Source organism: Clarias gariepinus, chromosome 19 (genome assembly GCF_024256425.1).
Source record: "Clarias gariepinus isolate MV-2021 ecotype Netherlands chromosome 19, CGAR_prim_01v2, whole genome shotgun sequence".
NCBI classification, from domain to species: Eukaryota; Metazoa; Chordata; class Actinopteri; order Siluriformes; family Clariidae; genus Clarias; species Clarias gariepinus.
The window spans coordinates 21,141,988-21,163,370 of record NC_071118.1 but is presented as its reverse complement, the minus strand read 5'-3'; the positions used below and the strand labels follow the sequence as shown (position 1 = coordinate 21,163,370).

The window sequence follows — 21,383 nt, the reverse complement described above, 5'->3', positions numbered from 1 at the left end:
TTACAATTAAAAGGTTACGTGTTTATATTTATAAAATGATAAAATGATAACAGGTTAAATAACAACATAATGTTATGTTAAACATTTCGCTGTATATTCTACCTACATGACGCTGTATATTCTACCTTCTTATAATGCAGTGAAATAATTACCGCCTTAAGATTTATTCTAAAAGTGAAACATGCTGACAATTTACTGCAGACATGTTAAGCTTTTGCACACCTGCTAAAGACTTCTTAATTCTGTCTCAATGTAGTCTTTAGATACAGACTTTAAACTGGTGCACGGCTACGTTACAGGACTATTTGCATTTCCACGACTAACAAAATGATTATCTAAGTAAATATTTAAATTCTCCACGGACTGCGGCTACTTTGTCAATGCAATGGGAATGCGCCCGACTATTTTAATCCCGCACATTTCCCTGTAAATAGCTTTATACATGATAAAGGCAGGGTTTAGACCCCCACCCAGCCGCACGCACACACACACACACACACACACACACACACACAGAAGTTAGCTGCCGTCGACTACATTTAATTGTCCAGCCCTACCAGCATGCAGACTTCAGCTTTAGCCATCTCCACTTGCCACTGTACAAAAATGATGCAAGTTAGAATTAAAATAAATCATTAATAACAAGCTATGATGAAAAACAAAAATACATCAGACGGATTTCCTGGTCAAAGAGCGTCATCCAGTCTTCTCAATAGCTGAACATTTTTTTTCTATCCATTTTTTTATTTAAGGTGAAGGAAATGTTTTAAAAGAGGGGAGAAAACCCCAGTGCAAAACAAGAAGGTGCCTCCACTGCTCAACTACCTTCACAATTTAAAGACGCTCTGACAGTGTCATTATTTAAGCCCGTTGCTATGACAACGTGACCCTGATTGGCCAGCGGCGCGCAGAACGTCACCGAATCTGAATTCTGATGCGCGAGGCTCCCGCGACCCACAGCACATACAGCGATACGAAAAGCGCGAGCGTTTAGCGGGCACCTCCAAGCGCACAGGGAAGACGGAGAATATGTATGTATACAAATATATTCAAAAGGTGAATCAAGATTTTTTTCAACGAATTTTGTTTAATTTTTAATCTTTATTTTTTTTCTTTTTCGATTCCGTTTTTATGGCTCCTGATGTCTGGATGACTGCAGGTTGCAAAATAACGCGCCGGAGCATGAGTGTGCCGGTTGTTCGCTTCTAGTAGTGGAAAGGAAATTCTTAACATTAAAGAACTATTTATATTTATCATCCTTGTGATCCTGCCAAGCAGTCAAGCTGCCGGTCCGCGTGGCTCGGCTCGCGGGAAGCTCGACGCGATGATGGTGCACTGCGCCGGGTGCGCGAGGCCCATCCTGGACCGTTTCCTGCTTAACGTGCTGGACCGCGCGTGGCACGCCGAGTGTGTGCAGTGCTGCGAGTGCAGCTGCAACCTCACAGAGAAGTGCTTCTCCAGGGATGGCAAACTTTACTGCAAAATTGACTTTTTCAGGTAAAAATAATTGACTTTTTTCTCTTATGGTGGTAGAGCGCGTGGCCGTGCTTCTCAGGTAACTCGCGTTTGCAAGGATTTATCTTCATCCCTGTCGTTGTGGATTACTTACAATTTGTGGATTAATTCAGATAAGTTTTGTGTTGCTGTTCACTAATGACAACTGCTTTGCTCCACGCATTTAGCCAAAATCCATTTGCACGCGCACTTGAATGATTGTTGTGAATGTAGGCCTAAAATATTTAATTGTCTTGATGTGTGTTTCTTGTATGAATAATTTAACATACATTTCATAAATAAATGAAAATACTAATTCATTCTACAGAAGCACTGGGAGCTGTACATAAACCATTTAAGTGTTTCAAATATACGTAAATATTTTCAAAATTTTCAAAGACAGCATGTTTTAATGCAATGATTTATTTATTACACATTTTATTTTATAAATGTAAATTTGTTGGTAATCCTTTTTTTACCTCTTGACCTCTCTAAATTAGCTATATTGTAAATCTTTAATATGTAATAATACATATATCCGTGGATGTAAACGCTGTAATATTTCCCTGTACATCACATTACCCCCCCCCCCCCCCCTTGTTTGGTGTCTTTGGGTAAAAAAAAACTTCTCGGTGGTGTTGTTAGGTTATTTGTATAGAGAAAGGTTGAACGGGATCTAGTGTTGTGCATTGTTTTCCCAAACGGCCTTGACCATCACATGTGAATGTGGGGGCCATTAGTTTTAATCACCCCTAATGCGTCCATTTGTTGTGTAAGTAGTGGTTTTGGCCTTTCAGTGGGAGAGATGCATTTGAAAAGAGAGAGAGAGGGAGAGAGAGAGAGAGAATCCATACCAAAACAAATGGGGTAGATTTCATACATTGGTGTTAAAATAAACTCTGCTCTCCTTTTTGTTTTCCGAATTCACCAAAAAACAACCAAAATCAATATATACTTGATATATATATATATATATATATATATATATATATATATATATATATATATATATATATATATAAATTGTTTATTTACTTATTATCCTTGCGATTTCCAGGCGACATTTATTTCCTAACTGTATTTTTCTAAAATATTTGTGCATAAAACATATGTGTTTGTACAATTCTGTAGGCTACTCATAGTCACCTGATATTTTTGTAATATAATATATAACAATATTAACGTAACGGTATGATTGTACATCATGTAGGCTTAGCTGCTTATTTACTTAGTTGGAAAATAATAAATAAGCCTTAGGCTTAATTCTCACTTAGAGGGTTAAATATTGCCCATTTTATATTCACTATTCTGTTGTATCTAATGATTACATTTTCAGTTTTACAGTTTTACAAATTTTACATTACAGTTTTTTCATTACATTTATAGTATATCACATATTTGCAGATTGTTTGTTTGTTTGTTTGTTTGTGTGTGTGTGTGTGTGTGTGTGTTACACACGATCAGGCCGTGCAGTTGTGTGTGCATGCTGTGACGGATTAGCACACGCATAGCCTAAAAGATCAATAAAATAGATTTGAAAAGATAATGGTGCATTAATCTGAGCAAAAGATCTATGATGTGTTTGTTTTTTCATATTTTTGGTAATGTCTAATAGGCTAAAGGAATGAGTTAACCGGGTTGTGTATTTAAAGTGTCAATTGTCTTTCCACCTCCCACTCGGATTTTCACGGTTTAACATTGTGTCTTGGTAATCCTGTAATATCACCTCATTATGCTCTGCTGCATCGGGCTGTAACGCTGATGCTGCTGTTGTTTGTGGATTTATTTTACTTTAAGATTGACAACACAAAGGCTAAAAAAGAAAATGGCTGAAGAAAGCCTTTGACGTTAAACGACAATTGTGTGCAAAGCGATTAGGCGGTTGATTTAAGATGTGTTCGATTAATTGGGGGAATGTTTTACTACATAATACCATTCATTAGTTGTTTTGTTTACTTATTATTATTATTATTATTATTATTATTATTATTATTATTTCTGAAATAAAGGTAATACACCTTAAACATACAAAAGCTTATTATTATTATTATTAATAATAATAATAATAATAATAATAATAATAATATCACTTCTAATGTTACACATGTTCTGTCTTAATTGCAGGCGTTTTGGCACGAAGTGTGCGGGCTGTTTTCAGGGCATTTCTCCCAGTGACCTGGTGCGCAAGGCGCGAAGTAAAGTATTCCACTTGAACTGCTTCACGTGCATGGTCTGCAACAAGCAGCTGTCCACGGGCGAGGAGCTCTACGTCATCGATGAGAACAAGTTCGTCTGCAAAGAGGACTACGTAAGCGCGAGCGCCATAAGAGAGGTCAACCTCAACTCAGGTGAGTGTTCGTGTGTGTGTGTGTGTGTGTGTTTGTGTGTGGGAGAGAGAGAGAGAGAGAGAGAGGTGATGAAAAAAATAATCTGAAGCTCGCGCACGTTCAGAACCACGGACAGCGTGTATATGTTCTATTACGTCATTATCCCGTTCTAATACAACGCACCACGTGTCTCTGTTACAATTATTAAAAGTGACGTTTTTTATATTTAACATATTGTGTTAATCAGTAAGAAATACCACCTATAGCCCTAACTAGAAAATATAATGCATATAATGCTAAGTTTCAAAAGTTCATGTTGTGTCCGAGTTGTTGTTATTGTTGATGATGATGATGATGATGAAAATGTTAATTAATTAATTTTAAGCTAACTGATGCATTGTGTAATCTTCTTCTTCTTCTTCATATAATTACTTAATAATTATGTAAAAATAATATATAAATAAAAACAATAATAATTATAAAAAAAATATTACTATAATGTCAAAATATTATTCAATTCCTTATTAAAATTGTATTAACTGAACATCCTGCCGTATGGTAAATTGTGATGGCCTATAAGTGACCCCCTATGATAATTACACTTTAAATATCACATTTTATTATTCTGTTGTAATTTCGTGTCCACTTTGCTTTAAAGCCATGGTTTTAGTGCATTTTTGGAAGATTTTTTTTATTATTATTATTGTTAAAGAAGCAATCCATGTGGAACATCAGTGCAACACAAGTCTTTAGTACTTGGGGTACCAGACTATACCTCATTGTTTGTGTGTGTGTGTGTGTGTGTGTGTGTGTGTGTGTGTGTGTTATGTGTGTGTGTGTGTGGTAGGCTATGCATCGACTGCTATCTTTGCCCTACTCAAAATGTGTCTGGTTTGTTGTACTGTTTTGTGTTTATGCATGTCCTACACTAAACGCTGAGTGGGCTATTTTGTTTCAATTATAATTCTTGTATAATTTATGTCATCCTCACTGAGCTTAAAGCAACGTTTCCCAGTAGCTCTGCAATCACGTCTGTGTGGATTGTTTGCAAGTTATGACTCTGAAAGTACAACTTTAAATTCTGTGTATGTTGACGGGCTAACTTTCATATCATATTACAATTGCAGCATGTGTGCTGACCGATTGGACTCACTATAAACAAAACCAGGCTTGTATGCACTCTCAGGAAATTAAAGAGAAAAAAGAGTAGATAATAAACTGTGCCTTGGCACTGGGATGGTCCCTTTATCATTTACCTAGAATGTGGATATAGGCTAGTAACTGTATACATGATTTTAGGCATTCAAATGTATACTACATGGCGTATTAGATTATTTTTATTTGTGTACGGTGTGTACTTGCATGGCAATTAGTGCAACTACCTTAAAAACGTAATCAATTTTAACCATTTGTATAATTTACAAATACGGTTTGTTCTTTATTATATTTATATTTTTTATTTTTTTGCCAACGTCGCGTAAAGTCATCAGGGTGTGTAGCTTCTATTCATGCTCATGCCTTGTTTCTCATATTGATAAGCGCCACCACGAGTACACGTGAAGTAGTGACAATGTGCTAATTTCATTCGTTTAGTGCTGTAGGCAAGTATCGTAAATAAAGAGAAAAACAATAAGTAAGAATTAACTATATACATGTATTGTAGCATAATACTTGGTTCTTATTGATGTTGGACATTTTATGATTATGATCACTATACAATATGTGTTGTTGTTGTCAATTTTTAATAGAATAGTAGTTTAAACTTTGAATGACCTACAGAAAACCTGATATAACTTGAATAACATCAACCTGAACTGCAATATTAATAATAACTAGGGAAGAAAATATATATTTTAAGTAAAAAAAAAACGCTGCATATAGTTTGGGTTCTGTGGGTGAAATATTTTAAAAAATAAAATGACCTCATGCCTCAGATCATTGCATATGATATCGATTGCACATGATAGCTTGATTGCACCTTTGTCTGGTGTGACACATTATGTGGATATATCCTTATGAACTAAATATGGCTTGTGTTAATATGTAGTTTACTGACATTGACATTCTTACAGCATTCTATACAAACGCCTATTCAGAGCAAACAGGTTAGACTCTACAACAAGCAAGTGAAGGATTTGTCATTTTTTTATATATATATTAAACCAGGTGTGTAATATATATATAATTATCCACTTCCGCCGATAGATTGCATTAAATTATTAGAATCAATTGGCTTGCTTTCATATCGTGTGTCACCAGTTGGGGTTCGGGTATTAAAACGGTGGATGGTGGATGCAGTGTACGTTTAAAGCTTTTCTCTAAACGTTAAAGTAAGGTCCAATTACGGTGACCTATCCTAGGTGAAAGCCTACGAATGAAAGCGAGGTGCAAGTTTCAAACCCTGTTTTTGATAGTGCGTGTAGGCCTACAGTACTCAGTTACTGTATTACATACCGTGTAAAAATCATTTAGGACACTGATGCGTGTTCACACATTTGAAATGTCCGCCACGTTTTCCATGTTTAATGTCTGTGTTGTTTGGCTGTGCCTCTCAGTGTCGTCGTGCACCGACCGCAGCCTGTCGCCCGACCTTCCCGAGCCAAACGCGGACGACCCGAAAGAGACGGACAACTCCACGTGCTCGGACAAGGACACGAACACCAACGAAGGCGAAGAGCAGAGCGCGTGCCAGAAGCGCCGCGGCCCGCGCACCACCATCAAGGCCAAACAGCTGGAGACGCTCAAAGCGGCGTTCGTGGCCACGCCGAAACCAACACGCCACATCCGCGAGCAGCTCGCTCAGGAGACCGGCCTCAACATGCGAGTCATCCAGGTAACATGTCTTAACGCATATACTGTTAATAAACACGCAGGGGATTCGCCCACTGTAGCCCTTCGGGTCGCTTGGGGCATTTAGTGCGCGCGCTTAAACGCACAAGTTGATCAAATCATAATTATAATTATCCTGGTGTTTTTGTTTATTTAAGCCTGCGATGATATGAATATTATATGATCACCTAAAATCGAAGCATGCTAAAGTGCATTTCAACACGAAAATTCAACTAAACGGACTTGGCAACATGTGAACAATATCACATATGAAAAATAAATAATATTTATGTAGGGAAATAACTTGAAGAAATGTATTACGTGTGAAATATGGACGTGAAGAAAAATAAAAGCATAGCATTTCTCATTTGTAGTTCCCTAAGCATATTCAGAGCAGGCATGTTTTGTGAGTCTGAAACTAAAAAACATAATTAAGCTCAATAAATTACATATTTACAAATTGCATGGTTTTCGCAACAACATTACTAACATTGTTGAATTCAGCGTTTTTCTCTGGTTGAAGGCCGTTTAATTGCCATTGATTCTTGTTTATGCCAGCTATTTCCGTGCTTTGTTTTCTTTGTGGAACCTAAACTAAAAATGCATCTTTATATATATGTGGAGAGAATGCACATAAGTTAAAGTTTTTTGTCCAGATGTTTTACTTTTGTTAAATTAAAAAAAACATAAAAATAAAAAAACTAATGTAAACGTGTTTATAGTTAACCCTTTATATTGGACTTATTTAAATAAATTATAAGACTTAAAAAAAAATTAACCTTCGTAATGTTTTAAGCATTTTTCCAATTGTTGTCTTTTTCTGTTACAAATTAGTTAGTGAAGATAAAATATATATTTTTAAACAAGTAAAGTTAAAGGCACATTCTTTTTAAGATAAAAAGGAGAAAAAAACGTATTTTCCACAAATATTTTTTACTTTATTAATACCTAATGTTAGAATAAAAATAAGGGTTTTTATTTAATTATTTATATTTAACAGGAAATAAACCTCAGGCCTAATATCTTCTTAGATAAATGATTTTACATAACACTGACTCTTTAATATGCTTTAATATTAATATTTTATAAAAAGCTAGTTTTAGTGACATATGGGCATTTCTTCACATACTGAATCCATTTACACAAAGAAAATGTGCTTAGACTAATCATTTAACAATGTTAGGAGATTGACCATGTATTACCCCTGAAGGTAAGATAAAAATCTGGCAATCAGATAATATAAGAACCCTATGACAACATATGTCAAATTTACAATTTTAATATAAATTCTAAATCTCTGGCTCTTATAATAGGGTGCAGGAACAACCAGAGATCCATTAAAAAAATATTTTGTATGTGTTACAAAAATCACAACTCAGCATTATAAAAGCGTTTACATTATTAATATTTTTAATTATTCTTTTTTTTTTGACTGATCACTTGAATGTAATTTACGCAGCAATAGCTCAGTAATCAATCGGCCTATACATAATATCAAATTGGACCAAATCTGCATATGAAAAATTCAGGGTGAAAAAATCTAAAGTGAATAGGCAAAACATTACTGACTACATTTTAATAATGAGCCTAATATTTGAATAGTTTCTTTATGTTATTAGAGGGTCTGTTTGTTTGTTTTTGTTTGTTTTTTTTTTTTTTATTTTTTTATTTTTTTTATTTTAACAGTTAAAACTGTCTGCAAAATGTTTAAGAAAACTAAACAGTTTTTCCTATCGTGCAAAATACTGTATAATACTAGTCATCTAATCCATGGTATAATATTTTTAAAGTAAGTAATTCTGTGGATACTAACTTCGTATGATATTCACATACAGGTCAAACTTTAAGCATTTGTTAAGCATGTTGATTCAATTATTAAAATATGTACACTATATATTGTACATATAAATATATTTTCAATTTTATAGTGCAACTGGCAGTCAGCACAGATTTTTTCATTAAATACAAACATTTAGAACTTTGTCTACTTTACAAAGATTTTGCTTAACACTAATGTTCACATGATGAGGCACAAAGACAAACTGATAATGTTTACTTACTTTCAAGCTCATTTCTTGTCTCTCCACAAAAAAATATACTAAAAATACACTATTGTGTATTTAAACTCATACACATCCATTAATTATCACATTGCTTTGGAATTTAATCTTACTTTGGAACTGGATCTTATTTTAAGACAAATTGAAGGTGGCATTTGACTTTTGTTTATTGCATTGTTTAATGGTAAATGTGGCGAGGCTGCCTGTGTGGTGCAGCAGCAGCTTGTGTGTATGTGTGTGTGTGTGTAATCCCTAAGCAATGCTCACTCAGGAGGAGGGCAAACATTTCCATAAAAATCTACCCAACAGTTCGGCGCTTGTTCTCAATAAGCAGGTGCTTGCTAAGCATGGTGAGGAATGCTTGAAAGGTTTTAGGTATACGTGCTGGGTTTGTGCTTTCTTTTCTTTCTTTCCTTCTTTCTTTCTTTCCTTCTTTCTTTCTTTCTTTCTTTCTTTCTTTCTTTTCTTCATAGTAAGAAAGAAATAAGTTGTGGGGTTCTATGTGTGTTTATATTGTTGTGTGTTTGGTTTGTGGTCTTTTTGTAAAATATATAACAATATCAACAAAACAATTGGAACCATGTGGTTTGTTTTTTATTTTGTTCCTTTTTTTCTATTTCTCCTCTTTATCAACAATCTTCTTCTTCTATCCTCCTTATTTCCATCTATTGCCTTTTCTCTGGATTTTGATCTGTGATGTGATTTATTATGCAGTGGCAAAAATATTGTTACACTGCGTTATCGAGAATAACAGTGTCACTTTAAGTTTGACATTTTTCGCTTTTTTCCTGTTACTTTACTGATGAAAGCTGATTGTATTAAAGTTAGTGCAAATATATACCTCATCCTCTCTGTAAAAATACCACTTTGATATAAAAACACATTTTTGTCTATTTTTATCAAGATGTTTAAAAGCTTGATCTAACAGATTGTCAGTCGTGGGCAGTGTATTTAACACATTGCCTGTGTGATATAAAAACCTTTTGACTAAATTTTTTTATATTGATGTGTTTGATAGTGACACATGTCTAATAAGTCAAAGTGGAAATAATGTCAAATTATATGCTGTAATCAGATGTAAATGATCCAGATACTTCAAAAACAAGGAGGGTTTTGTCCCAGGCTGGACCAGAAAGTTGATTTTCTAGCTCTAAGAAAGTACTGGTCATTACAAAATCTTCACTGCATCACACAAAAAAAAGTACAAAGGTCATCTTATCATTGGGAGATTGTGAGTTTGAATTTCAATGATTCCAGAGCCATCTGTGGCCACAAGCCAAGAGAGTAAAAACAACATTATATCATTATGATTGACAGTTAAAGCAGTTACCAAGTACCTGTCAATCACAGTGACACTAACCGATTGTGGTCATCTATGATCTCATGTATGTAGAAGAGGGCAGATTGAAATTTCCTCTAAACATGTTATCTTGTCTTGTGATGTATGTCTGGACAGAGGTTTGTAGCTGTGGTACAGTAGGATGTTGACTGGTCTGTGGCCACTGACTAGTGATGAAACAGGGTAGAAAGCAAAGGGGAAAATAATAATAAAGTTTTATTTATTATTTACCTTATATTCTCAAAGAGTTGAAAGCAGAAAGAATGGGCAACAATGAGAATATAAGTGACTTTAAAAAAGGCCAAATTGTGATGGCTAGACGCCTAGGACAGAACATATCCATATCGCCAGATCTTGTGCGGTGTTGTCATCATGCAGTTTTTAGTAGCCACCAAAAGTGGAACAACAACTGGTAAAGGGACAATAAGGTTATGGACTCCCAGGGTTCATTGATGCATTCGGGGAAAGAAGGCCTATTTGTTTTGAGATACTGAAGAGCTACTTGCTATGATAGAAAGGTGTCAGAACACATAGTGGGCTGTGTTACTCCAAACCGTTCTGAGTGCCCATGCCGAACCCTGTCCACCAGTGATGGTACCTGCAGTAGGTATATTAGTATTAAAACTGAACCATGAAACAATGGAGAAAGGTGGCCTGGTCTGATCAACCAGAATTTCTTTGCCTCCCCTGGATAACCCTCGCGCATTTGCCAGTAAAGGCAGCTCTCCTGGAGTGTTGTCAGTTCAAATGTTCCACGGGGAAACCTTGGGTCCTGGCATTTAAATGTATCTTTGGCATCCTACATTGTTCCAGACCAAGTCACCCCTTCACGGCACCTTCAACCCTAAAAGCAATGCGTAATTTTTCATGACATCATCATGGTAATGCTCCTGCCACACTGTAAACATTGTTCAGAAATGGTTTGAGCAACATTACAAACAGTTAAAATGTCATGGTGAAAGAAGAACAACATACCTTAAGAGGTCTTGTGGAGTCCAGTCCGCGATGGGTCAAAGCTGTTTTGGTTGACACCAGGGTGACCTACATAACAGTTATACATAGTTTGTAGACAAGCCTTTGATTACAATATGCCATTAAAGCAATGGGTTTTATTGATGGACAAACAAACTTTATATGCATTTATCTTTTTTTTTAAACAATCTGAAATGTAACATTTAATCAGTTCAGCAGTTTTGACTGGGGAAAAATGTAATCATTTAACTCATAACTCATAACCCTAGGCCTATCTATTATTCAATGGAGCAGTCAGTATAAAAATAGTATATAATATATGCTATGAAGTGCTATTTAATCTTAAACTCACTTCAGCATTTTACCTTTTTTTCTCCTTTTTCCCCTATTCTATTACATTTATTTAAATTCCATTTCATTCTATTAATTTTATTTAATTAGTTTGTACAAAATCAGCAGACATTTGAATAGGAGTACATGTACCCCTGCAACAGTGGGCGCAGGCTCACTGAAACTAGACGGGTAAAGAGTGGAAAAAAGACCAGGTGACATTATTTTTAATCATTAACTGTGCAGCTTTTGCCCAGTGTACCTTAAGAGCTGACAGTACTGGAACCTGACGTAGTCTTCTGCTGTTGTAGCCCATCCACCTACTGTAAGAGTTGGACATTTTGTGAATTCTGTTAGGCTTTTGTGCTCACCACAGGAGTTAAGAGTGGCCATTTGAGTTACTGTACCCTTCCTGTCAGTTCAAACCAGCTGGCCATTCTCTTCTGACCTCTCTCATCAACGAGACATTACCTCCTGCAGAACTGCCACTCACTGGATTTTTTGTTTGTTTTAGCACCACTCTGTGTAAACTCTAGAGACTGCTGTTCATGAAAATCTCCGGAGAGCAGCAGTTGTTCTTATATAGTCGAACCAATATGTCGGGCACCAACAACCAGGTCATTAAAATAATGTTTTTTTCATTCATTTCATATGATTTAAAGCTCTTGATGCGTATCTGCATGGTTTAACCATTGTGTTACTGCCACATGATCACTACTAGGATGACTGCATGAAAAAAGCAGGGGTTACCTAATAAAGTGGATGGTGATACCAAATAAAATGAATTAGATAATCTTTGAACATGATTTCTATGATTATTATATAAGGTTATATTAAGTTTTACTTGTATATGCTCTATAACAATGAATGTACTGGATTATACAGCATCAGTAAGGAGCACAGTTGGATACCATTTAGATAGATAACACCACATATTGTGTTTACACATACACACACACACACACACACACACACACACACACACACACACAAAAGCATAGTAATGTTTTCAGTGCAGACACAGACCAGTCCCAGATGCCTAATATGATAAATGATACATTTTAAAGAAAGCATACTTTTGCTTATCTCTGCTGTGTTGAAATGCAGAAATCACATTTAATGACAATTAATACTATTCCTAGTGTTAGTCTGTGGCTGTAGATGCTGGTATTTGGTTTAGCATTTTGTATTTATATACTGTTAAATTACGACCGGTAAAATGTTCGGTAAAGGCTCGCTCTAGGATATGTTCCACTCAAATTATTTTTACATAGTAAATAAGAGTGTAGAAAAAAAAACATATACAATGAACTGTCCAAAGTATTAGCAAGTATTCCCATGTTACCATCTTCTATATTTTTTAAGTCAGGATCGTTAATAAAAATGATTAACTAATTAGGATTAAAATAGAGTATATATTATGAATATACAGTATATCGCATAGCAACAGCAAATGCATAAACAAAAAATGTGTCAGTAAGCGTAGTTGTATTTAATGCAGGTTGGCTAAATTGAATAGAATAGATAAGACCCTTCTCCAGGATAAACCACTTTTCCAGTTACTGCCTTGAATATTGCATGATATATAGCATCAAAAACAGTTATTGTGGATAATATGGTGAAGTTGTATGATATTTATAAATGCATAACTTGCATTTAGAAAGTATTTTCTCTGTGCATACAGTGTTATACTGTGTGTAAATCCATATTCTTGAAATAATAAGTAATACCTTGTAGTAAGTATTCATGAATGAGTTTTTCTAAGGCATTTAAAATAAATAAGGTTTTTTTTTCTTATTCTAATTAATCAGTGATATGGATGTACAAATTTACAAAAAAGTTTTACATCAGAAGCACTGATTTGGATAAATATTCTAAAAATGTTAGTTACTTACATTAGACATTACTCGGTCTACAGTCTGTCTCCTAAACCTTCTTTATTGTAACCTATTGTCTCTCCATTAATCTCTCTTTTTTCCTTTCAGGTGTGGTTTCAGAACAGACGGTCAAAGGAACGCCGAATGAAGCAGCTTAGTGCCCTTGGTGCCCGGCGCCATGCTTTTTTCAGAGGACCAAGGAGGATGAGGCCTCTGGGCAGCAGACTCGATGAGCCTGATCTCCTTGGCCCTGGGGGATACGGCTACTATGGAGGTAAGAAAGGAAAAAAAAAACTCCTTCTATTCATTTTATTTCTTCCCCCTTTATACACACAACCAATTGTCCTTCATACACAGCACAAAAGTGTATTTTTCAGTCAACATTCAAATCATAGACTCCTTGCATCACCTTGAAATAACAAAAGATTCTCCATCTCCTTACTTTTTCTTTTCTCCATGTCTGTGGCTTACTTATTTTACCGCCCCCTTATCCCCCTATGACCACCCTCCCATCCTGTCATTTCTCTCCCTATTTTTTCTTTCCTATTAAGAAAGTATACTACAGGGATTGTTCGACCCAACGAAATCTAAAAGCACAAATATTTTTTAAGCGGCATCTCTAATCATGTTTTTAGGCACGCAGTCACAATCTGTTCTTTTAAGCACAGTGGATCTATTCAGACGTTTGATTAGGTTTGGTTACTGTTTGCGTCGCAAAACAGCCTCACCTGAGAAGACCTTGTCTGGCAAAGAAGCATGTAGTAGCAGCATGAAGTACTCAAGCTGAGAGATGGCAGGTTTACTCATTCTATACAGAATAAATTGGGACGGATCGAGCTACGCCTGCTGGAAAACGAAGTCCGCAGTGGCCCCTTGAAAAGCATTCGATTTCGAAATCTAATGCTCGCATGACATTCAAAATCAGAGAAACTTACATTTATTTATCTGTTGCAAAATCATACATCAAGCCGCGTTTTTTAATTAGTTTGCTTCTATGCAGCAGAATCTAATGTTAATTTGTCAAACCAAAGTGGCATGTAATCTAAAGGCGTAGAATTCCCAGCGCCACCAGTTATTGACTATTTGTGCTTGTACAGTAAATAAGCCACATTAGTGTGAATTCACGCTGCAAAGCTGGAGGCAACGAAGAGAGGGAATGTATTACTTCAGTTCTGCTTTCTGTTCCCTGTTGCTCAGCAGACAGTGGTAATTCAGAGAGACATTTATGGCATGGTAAATGTAAAAGTAATTGTGTTTTTGTATGGCCTGCAGAGAAACACACAGAAATAACCACCAATTTTTTTTTTCTCTCAAGGTCTCTTCCTTTCTACCTTACCGTAACCCTTTGTATTGCAGTAATGTTTACTCCTTCACTCGTTAATAGTTTTTCATTTTAATTTCTTGTCATTTATTCCCTCTCCCAGTTCCCCCATCATTTATTTTTGTTGGATTGTATCAAAGAAAGTTGAACATCTAAATTCTACATCACAAATTTGTTAATCAGAATAACCCCTTCGTTTCATAAACGTCTTTAAAACACATTCATTGACTTGGCCTCTCCGTTGTCCCTTGTTGATCCCTGGTGCCTTCTTTAAGGCTGTTCTTTTACTTCATTACCTCAAAAGAAGTTTATTCACTCCAGATCTCTGGAGTAGAACTTTCCATATTTTCATTTCCTTTTCAAACCAATGAAAACGCACCAAAAAGCTGTTCATGAGTATAAGCAAAAGCAATTACATTCCTCAGCTTTCGTAACTATAACTTTTGATTGGCTATAAATTGGGTTTTGTATATTGCCAAATACGCACCTATAAATGACTGTTAACGTGACCTTACATTTCTGTGCTAGGCAGGGACATTTTTCTTTGGTGAAAGAGGATATATGTAGGAGGTTGTAACAACTTCCTGGAAGTAAAATAGCTATTAGATTGTGTGCAATCAAAATATCAGCATGGCATTGTCCTGTAAGTTAACCTTCAATATCAAATACAGTTTTAAAATTTTGCTTCGAATTTTTTTTTATAAATATTGCTTTGCCTAGTAAGCATTACTTCAGAAATTCTCATAAAGTTTAGTTTTTGTGATGTTTGACTATATTTCTTGTTTTCTATATTGTTAAACCTTTTTTTAGGGTTTATCATAATCCCCAGGCTAAGAGGGATAAAAGTACATGCATGAAGAATTCATTACATAATAATTTACAACATTATAAGCTGAAAATACTTAGTATTTATACGTAGCTTTTCTTAGCTCCACTCCAATAATACTAATTTCTACTAGCACAGTTATGTTACTGCGTAGTTTCTATTATCCTCCTGATCGTTGTTGAATACCCTGAAATATTTTTATTATGATTGGATTTTAAAGTATAACTTTATTTAAATATTTTCACAGCAGCATGTCTCTTGGCCAAGCAGAAAATGGATGGATTGAATAATTTGCAGCAGAATAAAGTGTCTGATCTTTTGTTAGGGTTAGGGTTAATCCTGATTGTAAAATGTTAAGACATTCTTTCACATTCTTAAAAAAAAAATTCTAAGTATAATATAGTTTGAAAATACAATATGGCAGCTAAGATAATGTAACAAGATTTAATTTATCTTTATATAATTGAAAAGTATATATGATTTAAATATGCCAAACAAAACTTAATCATCTGTAGTCACCAGCCACTGTTTTGATTTTCAGAGTACCAGGGTGATTACTATGGCACAGGTGTCAACTATGACTTCTTTCCTCACGGTCCACCCTCGTCTCAGGCTCAGTCTCCTGCAGAGGCTCCATTCCTGCTAAGCTCAGGCTCAGGAGATGACCAACGCTTTACAGACGTGATGTCACACGACGACACGCCAAGTCCGGAGTTGCACCCAAACGCACAGGGTGAAGGCGGATTTGGGACAGGACCCAGTCCACCATATCCACTGGCCAACAATGCCAATTACAGTGGGCAAGAGATGGGTGAAAATACTGTATGGTAGGACTGGTTGGGGTTTCTGGACAGATAAATAAGGGGCAAAATGGGATGCGGTGCAGGACACAAGACTGAAGGTTTAGCACCAGAAACCCACCCAATCCCTTAAGAAATCCCACAAACCCCACTTGCTCTATTTGCTCCATTTTCTAGAGGTGCTCTTTTGAGCAGGATGAAAATATGTCTCAAGGTCATGACATACGGGACACAAAAATGTCATGTTGCTGAAATACTGCAAGGACGTCATGTTCTTTGTTTCCTTACCTCTCATTTACTTTCTACAGCCCAACAGACTAGTTACATACACTGGAATACTTTCTGTTGCCATTGGTTTTTGCATGGACTCAGTTTTATGGTATGGCATCATACATATTAGTGCTCTGTTAGCTTTGTCCAATTTTACTTTTGTTTTTATTTACAGACTAGCGAAGGTTGTTGTTGGTCCTTGTGCAAGCGGTTAAAAACAAGGAAGTGAATTTGTTCAGAAATTGAGAAGAATTTGGGAATGGGGTAGTGAATTTTTAGACCTCAGGTCATTCAACTTGGTTTTGTTTTTGGTTTTTTTGTTGTTGTTTTGTCCAGGATCATCCCAATTGACCACTTTTTTTCCATGTTCTAAAACTCTGATCTGTTTTCATTCATTGAAAAACAATAAACATTTTGATTAACACAGAGTTTGCTTTCAACCCAGTTATGGTTCAACATGCAAAGTGTCTACTAGCCATTTTCCTTTTTTTTTTTCTAACCTCTTGGGGCTTATGATCCATACATTCAGTCGACTTCATCAGTATGCAATCAATGAATTTTATCTTATTAGACCTGTGGAAACCACTCATTGTAAGTAGCATGATTGGCCAGATAAATGGCATTTACAAGGAATAGTGGTGCAGCCTTACAGCTCCAGAGCCTCTGCTTTGATCCTTAAACCCAATTGTCCTGGGATTAGCTCTGGATCCACCACAACCATGATCAGGATGAAGTGGTTAATGATAAATGAATGTCATAATCTAAATATCATATCAGATTATGAGCTTGTGTTAAATTATTACAAAAGTATAGTAGGTGCAAATTTGCTAGACATAGCTGAAGGCAATTTTTGAAAATAGAATCTGTCTATGCCAGGGTTCTGAACTTGTCCAGGAGAAAAAACTGACAAATGGTATTTTGCTGAGAACACAAATTATTTAAAAAAAAAAAGTTACACTTAACTATTCTAAAAAAATGTCTTTGTTACAGTTTAATAACGTTATCCTTCTATTTCATGCAGCCCACCAGCTTATAATTGGTTTGCACAAGATCCCACTTCTGCTATGTTGTATGGTGCATACTGTTACTGGGGGTCGCAGAGTGATTTTCTATTTACAAGCCACTATTATTAACTTTCAAAATATCTATGATTTTGTGTCAATTAAACAGATCATACACAAGGAGATTTTATCAACCATTACAGATAGTTTTACCTACATTACAGGGATTTGTTTTTAAAAGGGGTGAAAATCATCAGCAAGAATGATTAAAGTAATAATCATTTAATGTAAAAAGTAATTTTACATTGTTCGTCTTAAAGTAATTTCTTTTTCTTTGCTTTGTTGGAGTCTGTGCCCATGTATTTCAGTTTAACATAGAAAAGATAACGCATCACAAAGCTGAACTGTACAGTAGTACCTCAGTGAATTTTCGCCTTAAGAACTAGAAATGTGGCTCGGCATACAAGACATTTCCAGCATTTGAGTGCATATTTCTGGTTGCGCGTACTCGCAGTAGCCAGTAGACGAAACTTGTTTGTCAGTGAAAAGCCAAGCGAAGAGACTTTTTTTTTTTTGGTATTGTGTGCAAGATTTAGCGAAGACATAGCACAATGAGCCCTAAGAATGTTAGCAATGCCACAAACAAGAAGAAAATGGAGCCACTATCAGTTTTGTTTTTAAAGCAGCAAGTGCAAAAAAGAATCACAAATTAAGGTATAGTAAGTTTTAATGGATCTTTATTCCATATTTCACCTTATTTACATGTCTTTTCTGAATGCTTGTTTTTATATGCAAAAATATAATTATAGCGTTTGAAATTGGTAATATTGGTAATATTTTTGGGTGGCCAGAATGGATTATCTGCATTTACTGTACACGGGAAAATGTGTTTTACAATAAGAATTTTCTCCTTTTTAACACTGGATTTGGCACAGTTCATCTTTGTGTGTGCACATTTGTTCATCTGTGTAGGTGTCAGATTTAAAACAACAGACATGAACACCACTATTACTTAAATTGAGGTTTTACAGCTAAACAAAAAAAACTGTCATCTTGATTGACAGTTCTACCAGCCAATCACAGCATGGGAATAAAAGACAGGCAGAAATATGCAACATACCTTTTTTTTATTTTTATTTTTTTTGTAAAATTGCTTCTCTTTGTACCATAACGACCACATCCAAAATATTTGGGGACCTTCTGGATAGTGTCTAAACTAGTGCAATATGGACTTTTCCCCATCTCGTCCATTTAGTTTTTCACCTCCTGCCCTCCAGAAGAATATCATGCCATTATAGTCATGTGACCTATAACAACCTATAATGAATTTTCCTCCAAACTACTAACTGTTTTTGGATCAAAGTCACATGATTTCAGGGATCATTTTATACCCTGTGCAGCACTGATTACAACCATTCATAGATAAAGACCAAAATAACCAAATTAACTTACTATATCATACCTTTCCATATAAAAACTTATTCTGTTTAAATATGCATTAGCCAGATAACCATGCTCATTTGTTGTTGTGCTGCACACATAAACATAAAAGAACTAAGAGATAGCTAACCAATATTACGAATTGGCATTTAGCCAAAGAGCATGTCTAAGCATTTTTAACTCTGAGGTGTAACACTAAAACGTTTTTCTTTTCTTTTTTTTGCGAAAACATAGCTATATGTTGGAACGCAGACAGTATTGCATAAGTCACTATGTGTATGTGTTTGTATACACATCTGCATATTCCAAATTTACTATAGTATTACATCAGATTTACAAATATACAATGTAAAAGCAATGATATTGGAGTTGGAACAAAAGAACCCAGATGTTCTATAATGTTGGTTTGGTAACCCTTAACTGCTTATTATTCCATTTATGCACCCAGATTTTGGCTTTTTTATTATTTTTAAGTAGTGAACTTTACCCTTCATTATATTATGCAGTTTATAAATAAATTCATATTAATTTACTTTTCCACTATTTTACATGTCCAGGAGACAAGCACATAACTGAAGGTTGAATTGTTCTTTTCTAGTAACATACCAATCGTTAAAGTGAAGTGACTGCTCCTCGCAAATACAGTTAAATAACCTAGTTATATTTTAATAATGTCTTTCATTATATCAACGATTGATTACTCAGAATACAGTATATTGAATCATGTCAGGTTGAAGGGAACTCCAACATGGCTAAGCGTCTATCTTATCTCTGCCATCCTGTAATATTTTAACACTCTCCCCCATCTCCCATCCACATATCAGACCTTATTCATAAGACACACACACACAGATCTTTAGGTGATTGAAAGCCCAGCTTCAACATAGTCATCCGTCACCAGGCGCCATTACAGCAGCACAGCGCTGTTCAACTCCATTTAACCTTTGTTTCATTACCTTGCTTTTAATGGAACTGATTTACAAAAGAACACTGAGGCCATAATGGGGAATCTCCTCAAACAGCTGAGGTCTCTCTCCAGTCTGAATGGATGAGAAACAAAAGGAGGGTGCAAGCAGCATCTGTGCGTCAGGAAGGCCATAGATTAGCACCTCCTGGAGGTCAGGAGTAGCGAAACACACCATGCATAGAAGCACACAAATAAAGATGAACACATAAGAGACTTATGTAACGAATACAACAAAACAGGGTATGCGGTTTTAGGAAAAATAAGTCATGCTTTATGCTCCTTACATCACAGCTATTACAATAATTAAAGCTAGTAATGCACAATTACTTGCATAAAAATCAGAATCGCAATATGGATTTGCAATCGGATGGATGGGTGTGCGATTACTTAATCGCCAAAGGCTTTACTACCTGGAAATTTACTACAGGTAATATAGGCACAGTCAAGAATTTATGTAGAGTTTGTCAATTATTTTTTGTGTTTTTTTATACATTTAGGTGATAAATAAATATTGGCAAACATCTTCTTAATTACATAATTTGTCCATTTGTTTTGTGTTAGCCTAGAGCAGGGGTCCTGAATTAAAATTTAAGAAGGTCTGGTCAATAAATTTTTCTTCGAGCCGAGGTAAAAAGTTTATTTTTGAATTAGGATTCAGATCTCTATATATGCAATCATTGCAAGTCTAAAAAAATTAAGCAATTTAAAATTTCCATAATCTTACAATAATATTTAGTGTTGATATTCAGTAATTATGTTATACAGACAACAATAATTTTTAATCAATCTTTAGTGAATCTTCATTTGTACGCTGCTGGTCTGTAAATGAAATGTGCCGGGACTCTGGATGTTCTGTCATACCACGCTCTCAGTTCAGATATTTTACACACCCTCACCTCAGACTGCTGCCCTAGCTGCCAACTTTTAAGAAAAGCTTGAAATGAGATTCTGAAAATACGGTCATTGGATAAAGGACAAGGAAAATCACAATTTTGTATGAAGTCACTCCTGTACACACTTATACACAGTAAACTATAACGCTGATTGGTTTTGGATTGTATAGCCACACTCACGTCGAAAGGAAAAGCGCTTTTCATTGATCAGAAAAGCATCACGGTCCTTATAGAAATGTCTCTCGGCCCGGATCTTTCACCATCAGCATTGTTATCCTTACAGTTTAATAAGTTTAAGTTTACTGTTCTTTCACCATCCTCTGTTTATTTCTCTCTCTTTCTTGAACTGAATAGGAAAGCTGTCCTGTAGACTTTCTTATAATGGCAACCTTTGTTTTTTCTTCGCCAAAGAAAATTTTTATCTGTTTATTATTAGGCTTTAATAATGTGTCCACTATAGAGCTCTCCGAGTTACCATAAAAACAATACCACCAGAATGAGCACATTAATAGGAACCTATTATTTGAATTACACTTAAAATCACTGTGAGAGCAGCTTTTTTAGAATTAATACCTATTAATCAGGGCACAACCACACACATGCTCATTCACACACTACCAGCAATTTGGGAATGACA

The 21,383-nt window shown here is 35.5% G+C and overlaps 1 protein-coding gene across 1 annotated transcript; it reads left to right on the top strand.

Annotated features, from left to right (window-relative positions):
• Window positions 1–1,130: 1,130 nt before the first annotated feature.
• On the top strand, window positions 1,131–16,815 carry lhx5 (LIM homeobox 5). Its single transcript, XM_053478931.1, has 5 exons — window positions 1,131–1,497; window positions 3,619–3,842; window positions 6,377–6,654; window positions 13,337–13,502; window positions 15,917–16,815. Exons 1-5 carry the CDS (start codon window positions 1,325–1,327, stop codon window positions 16,204–16,206), a joined length of 1,131 nt encoding a protein of 376 aa, XP_053334906.1. The 5' UTR covers window positions 1,131–1,324; the 3' UTR covers window positions 16,207–16,815.
• Window positions 16,816–21,383: the final 4,568 nt, after the last annotated feature.

Excerpts from the sequence above, each read along its gene's own strand:
- lhx5 (XM_053478931.1), top strand. The coding sequence starts at position 1,325 with ATGATGGTGCACTGCGCCGGGTGCGCGAGGCCCATCCTGGACCGTTTC. Across the intron at positions 1,498-3,618 it reads TGCAAAATTGACTTTTTCAG|GCGTTTTGGCACGAAGTGTG; the intron begins GTAAAAATAATT and ends TCTTAATTGCAG. Across the intron at positions 6,655-13,336 it reads TCAACATGCGAGTCATCCAG|GTGTGGTTTCAGAACAGACG; the intron begins GTAACATGTCTT and ends TTTTCCTTTCAG.